The 6,000-nt window shown below is 41.7% G+C and overlaps 1 protein-coding gene across 17 annotated transcripts in view; it reads right to left on the reverse strand.

The window, feature by feature from the left end:
* DLG1 (discs large MAGUK scaffold protein 1) overlaps positions 1-5,705 on the reverse strand; it is a 271,862-nt gene extending 266,157 nt beyond the window's left edge. For 14 of the 17 annotated variants that reach the window (XM_027061142.2, XM_027061139.2, XM_015073783.3 and 11 more), the window contains exons 1-3: positions 4,616-4,754; positions 4,231-4,280; positions 3,405-3,536 (exon numbers count right to left, since the gene is read on the reverse strand). In XM_027061142.2, coding sequence (XP_026916943.1) covers positions 3,405-3,536; positions 4,231-4,249 — 151 coding nt within the window. In that variant the 5' untranslated portion in view covers positions 4,250-4,280; positions 4,616-4,754. Of the gene's footprint in view, positions 1-3,404; positions 3,537-4,230; positions 4,281-4,615; positions 4,885-5,501 lie in introns of those variants that run through there. The other 3 variants (XM_027061130.2, XM_027061129.2, XM_015073778.3) reach the window with 3 other exon arrangements.
* Between the last annotated feature and the right edge of the window lie 295 nt (positions 5,706-6,000).

Genomic DNA, 6,000 nt, shown 5'->3' on the forward strand with positions numbered 1-6,000 from the left:
GGGGGGGGGGGGGGGGGCTAGACTAATATGAAATCTTTGAGGATTACAAAGATCATCTCAGACCCCAGATAAACCTAAGAATCATAAATAACCTCAAATCATGCTGGACCTGAACACCTGGGATCTGACCTGGACTCAAACAACACCCAGTCTACTTATTTATAAATTTTTCAAATGTAAGTGCAGAAAATGAGAATACAAAATCAAATATATTACGTTTTCAAATTGTACTCACCTAAATTAAGGATTAAAATTAGGCAGACTTTGTCTCCCATTTACACAAAGATAATCACCAGGTATTTGGAGAATAAATTTTAAAGAAATGTATAGCTCATAAACTTTTTTTTTTTAGATATAACTTTAAATATTCAGCTTTAAAGAAGCAACTTATCACCTGAAACTCAAAAGTTAATAAAAACTTTGCTGTGTTCAGTAGTTTTTAAACCTTCAAAGATACTAGCAAACATCAGAGCTAGGACAGTGATTGCCATATTTCATTGAAATGAGGACATCAGTTCTAAGATGTACCATTCTATCATGTGCCACTAAGAATGTAAAATCATTTCCAACACACATCAGTCATAAAACATATCCCAAATTCAAAGATATTAAAATATTTAAAAATTGTTATCTCAGAACAGATGTAATGCAATATACACATACTTGTTCCTCTGAATAACCTCAAGGTACCAGAAACCTAATCTATATAAGGTATCAACTACAGAAGGAAGAAGAAAATAAATCAACATTTCTATAGCATCAAAACCCCAGCACCCCACACAACCTTCTTTAAAATGCATGAGAACAGTCAATGCAAACTACCAGTACAAAGAATCAATAAATAAATAATTATGCAGACAACAAGTACAAAGAAGTAACTACATAATTCACTATGACCTAAGGAGATGATTTCCAAACTCAAGCAGTCAAGAACCTTTGAAACAACTCAGATTGTCAAGACCCATGTCTCCTTTAATCCAACGGTCCACAGACACTACCTCAGAAAAAAGAGCGCCGCCTACTAAAGGAAAAAAGTTAATCCGAGATTTTTCAGCACCTACTATGAACACAATACTCTAGTGTAGCTCAGGGCGATTTACAGGTTTAAAGTACGCTAATGTGCTGTTTCAAGAACAATGGTACCGGTGCAAAGCAAAAGGAAAGTCTTACTAACCTAAACATTTTCAGACTGAAAAAAGTAACAAAGGTTAATAAATTAACCCAATTTCAGCAAACACAAAAGAATGCATTTATTTAGGCAGTGTCAACAATTAATTCAATTACAGTATGCAAACACATAAAGATCTCTACTAAATTCACTCGTTTCAAAATTCCTAAAATCGATTACTTTTCTTACACCAAAATTCGGTATCATATCCTATTAAACATTAAAATACAAGCAAATCTAAATATAAGGTAAATTCACAACCAATGAAATTATACAGAACAAAGATCACCAAATACAAACTTGTCCAAAAGCTAATTCTATTAGAATTCAATCACGTGTAAGAACAGATAAACACTCAAAACAGGCAAGGCAGAATACATTTTAAAAATCCCTCCAAACACAGCAAATCTACCTCCAATCTACAGAGAAATCTAAGAAGCATAGATTCTATTTACTTCACTGACCATTTAATTTTCTTAAAGTTGCAGACTCCACAAAGAGAGGGACTACACCTGTCTATAGGTAAATGAGGACATAGAAGTCATACTATTTTTTTTCTAAACATTGACTCTACTAAATAAAACATTCCTAAGTTTAAGGTTGATTTAGAAAACCAAATGACTAAAAATGTTTCCCTTCCTTTTTTGTTGTTTTTTCAGAGGAATCTAATTTGATCATCCATTTGGACCTTAAATGTCAGAGCTTAGAAACTGAAATGTAAAAATGTCGAGGAGTTTAAACAAAAAAGACAGAATGTTGGTAATTTTTGAAAATAGGTTCATTATATTGTTAATTATGTAATAGTTAATTATACTGTTCTATTCTTGTGTATGATTTTTAAAGTCTATGATAATGGCACGCCTCGGTGGCTTGGTCGGTTAAGTGTCCGACTTCAATTCAGGTCATGATCTCACAGTTCGTGGATTCGAGCCCCACGTAGGGCTCTGTGCTGACAGCTCAGAACCTGGAGCCTGCTTCAGATTCTGTGTCTCTGTGTCTCTCTCTGCTCCCCCCCTCCCACACTTTGTCTCACTCTCTCAAAAATAAACATTAAAAAATTTAAATAAATAGATACTATGATAATGTTAGATATTTTAAAACTATTCAGGTGTACTGAGTGGTCTTCCTTAAAATCTTTAATTTTACAACAAACTTAATACAGAGTATCAATTTAGCAGTAAGGTTTTTTTGACAGGGTACACTAACTTAAAGGTAATCCACAAACACATCAAAAGTTACTCTATCAATAGATGTTAGGTCATACCAACTTGAAAGTTACTAAGGAAACAAATGTAATGCAATGAAGTACATATCTAATTTATATAGTCAGTGATTAATTTAAAAACATTTCATTCTTAGAATTGGAAGGAACAAATTTTCTAGTTCAGTGGTTCACACTTTTCAGGTACCTAGAGGCCACAGACAAATCATCTTGTTTCATAAATTGGGAATTGTGTACAAAATATAAGACTTTGTTTTAAAAAAGAATCTAGCTACTTTAAAAATCAGGAGGGAGGGAGGGCTAAAAACCACTGTTCTAATGAACTCACATTCTACAGCTAATATAGCAACCTAGAAAAGGTTAAATGACTTGTATAATACCATTCAATTAATGGCAGTGTAAAGAAGAGAATTTAGGACTCTTGACTATTTGTCCAGTTCTTTATTAGACCAATGCACAACCTTAAATTTAAGTTAGTTATGAATAATATTGTTTTAATGTTCTTGTCGATAAAATATTAGACAAAATAGCAAAATCACCTCTAAGATAATTTTCCAGATCTAAAATTCTGACTCCATGAATGCCAAGTTTTAACAGAGGTCCATATTAAGGAGATGTATGTCCTCAAACAGAAGAACTCTTCAAACATTTTGAGGGACTCCAGAGAAACAGAAGTCAAATATAGAAACAAGCTAACAATTAAGTTATTCACTCTTGTCTTTTTGGGTCCTGAAACATTCTTGCAACTTCTCCATCTTTTATTAGTTAATGCTAGGATATTACACACTGTCACCAAAGATCACTGAAATAATCATAATGAAAGTTTTTTCAGTTATCAGGTGTTTTTTGAAAGGATATTGGCCTATCAGACATACAACTCACTGGATGTTCAAGTTACTGAATTCCTTACAGAGAACCGAGTAAATCACTCTGTTAAGTTTAAAATAAATGAATTCAGAGGAGCATTAAGTCTAGTTGACACATAATGGTCACAAATAAAGTTTTAATTCCCACCTATTAAAGCCTGAAAGAGGTTGCTCTGAAATATGTTAATAACCCGTTCTATGGAACTTCTGAGCTGTCGGTCTTCAGTTTGGCTTAGTTTTGAACGATATTCTTCCAAAAGGTGCAATGCTCTCTGGGTGTCTGAGAAGAAAAGCAGAGTCTGATTAAAATTACACATATACAAGTATTACACACTATTTATGCAAATAATCTGTGAGACATCTAAACACCTCCCCAAATCCTCTAGGTCAATCAATGCTACTATGTTCACACACACACACACATTCCCTGAAATAATCAAAACATTTTAAACATATGTTACAGAGAAAGGAGGAAGGTGAGCAGTTTGTAATAAATGTGGGCTAGCACAATAATCTACCACTATAAAAGACTGATCAAATATTAGTTAACATGGCTTCAAGTGATCTGATATGCAAAAGCAATTACCTATCTATAATTTGTCATGATAATCCAAATCTTAAATGTTTCAAAACACTAGTTCTTAGCCAGGATCCCACGTTTATTCACAAATCAGTGTTTAGTAAGAATGATAAAGTAAAATACTAAAACACCAATTCAGAGTTTTTGAAAAGACATTTCAGAGAAAACAAAATTAACTGCCTCTCTAGTCACTAAAGAGATGTCAAAAAAGAAAGTTTGAAAAATATTTAGGTGGTTCTCCCTTCTAAGGATATGAGGCTTAGATTCCCTAAGTACTAAGGCTAGGACGATGCTGTCTCATCGGAGCTGAACATTTTTAAAGCACAGCAATCACAAAACATAAACACAGAAAAGCAAGTGACACTCGCAGGAGAGTTCTGAAATAAATTCTCACCTTGCTTCCGGACCGGCATTTTTCTCCAGTATCAGGAAGAGGGCACACACCTTTGAAAACATAAAACAGAACGGAGACAACTAAAGCAAAGAACAGAGTCGTAGTTAAACTAGCATTTCCCCCGAATCTCAAGTCGAAAAACTCCCAGCCCTGTATGAAAAGGCCACCTGGCGAAGTTTTCCCAAGTGAAAGAAAAAGCCTCAAAACCCAGCAGGGTCAGTCGATCTAGAAAGCTTTTACCTAAGGGTGGGTACCCCGGCAAATTAAGAGCAGACAGAGAAGCCTGCTTCCAAATTCTCCTCGAAAGCTGCTCCCTCTCCAAAGGGTACTAAACGCCTAAACGTGAGGCCACCCCTCCCCCGGCTTAAGTATGCACATTCCCCACCTGCTACTGGAGGGTGCAGAGGCGCTCCGACCCTTGGCCCCTAAGCCTGCAGCGACAGTAAGAGCGCTCCGACGCGGGACCAGCTGGGCTGATCACCCCACTCTGCTCTGGCCCCCTCCTCTCGCTTGCCTTTCTCCTGGCTCGCTTCCTCCGGGCTACTCCAGCGGGGGCCGGACAGGGCTGCGGCCGCTCTCCGCGACGCCCTCACGCCCCACATGCACACCTCGGCGGGCCCCCACACCTGCGGCGCCACCACAAAGTTCCTGCAAGCCGCGAGCGCTAGGAGCTGGGGTGCGCTCCGGCCTGAGTCGGGGCGGCTCCCCCGCCCTTCCCCGCTCCACGTCCCCCCGCCCCGCCCGGGGCTCGAGGAGCTGAGCTGAGGGGGGGGTGAGGGAACGGGGGAGGAGCTCCCCTCGGCGGCCGCACCCCCACCGCCCCTTCTTCCTCTTCCTCCGCCGCCGCCGCAGCCGCCTCGGTCGCCGCGGCCCGCTAGCCCGCTCGCCCTCTACCTTCCTAGCCGCCCCACCCCCGGAACCTCGCCTCCTTCCGCGCCCCCAACCGCTCTCCCCCCAAACTTTCCGCCAAGATGGCGGCCCCGGAGCTGGACTGCCGCGCCCCCACGTGACCGCTTTCCCGGCGCTCTCAGCCAATGGGAAGTGAGGAGGCGGCTGGCGCCGAGCCCCGGGCTCTCAGCGCTGCTACCTTTGGGTTGGTAGGGGGAGGAGGGCCAGGAGGGGGCTGGGGAACGGGAAAGGGGACCCGGGAAACATCGCAAGTGAACCTCCTCGCTTAAAGGAGCGGCCACTGAAGCGGCTCTGAAGACAAAGGAGTTGACACACAGATTCTACAGGTGGTCCTTGGTGGCCCTGGAGGAGCCCGCCTTTACCTCGCCCTAGCCCACCGGTGTGTCCCGCGGTTCAGAGCGAGGAGCGCGCCAGGCCCGGAAGGGTCGGGGTGTCTGAAGAGAGACGTGACCTCACCTACACCAGATCCAAGACACACATTCCGAGACACCCTTTAACCTCACTAAACACGTGCCGTTTTCAACTCCAAGGCAGGAGAGGGTGCCTGGCGCCCCCGGGGGTGGATCCCCAACAGGGAAAAGCGGTCTCGGGGAGGAGTCCACGGCACCACCCACATTAGGGGCGGGGGCGGGCGGAGCCTGGAAGGGGGAAGGGGAGGGGTTTGTGTGGGGTTGGGGGGGCGATCTCTGCACTGTCTTCCACTTTGTACTGGGGCTTTTTTATTATTCGCCCTTAAGTAAAAGTTTTTTGGGGGCGTGAGGGGTTGAATTAAAGAAGGGCACATAAAACAGGGAGACAGATTAAGAGTTTGATGATTTTACTAGAGGGTTTTTAAGTCTAAGTGATTAATTCTAAGCGTGA

This window comes from Acinonyx jubatus, chromosome C2, assembly GCF_027475565.1.
Source record: "Acinonyx jubatus isolate Ajub_Pintada_27869175 chromosome C2, VMU_Ajub_asm_v1.0, whole genome shotgun sequence".
NCBI lineage: Eukaryota > Metazoa > Chordata > Mammalia > Carnivora > Felidae > Acinonyx > Acinonyx jubatus.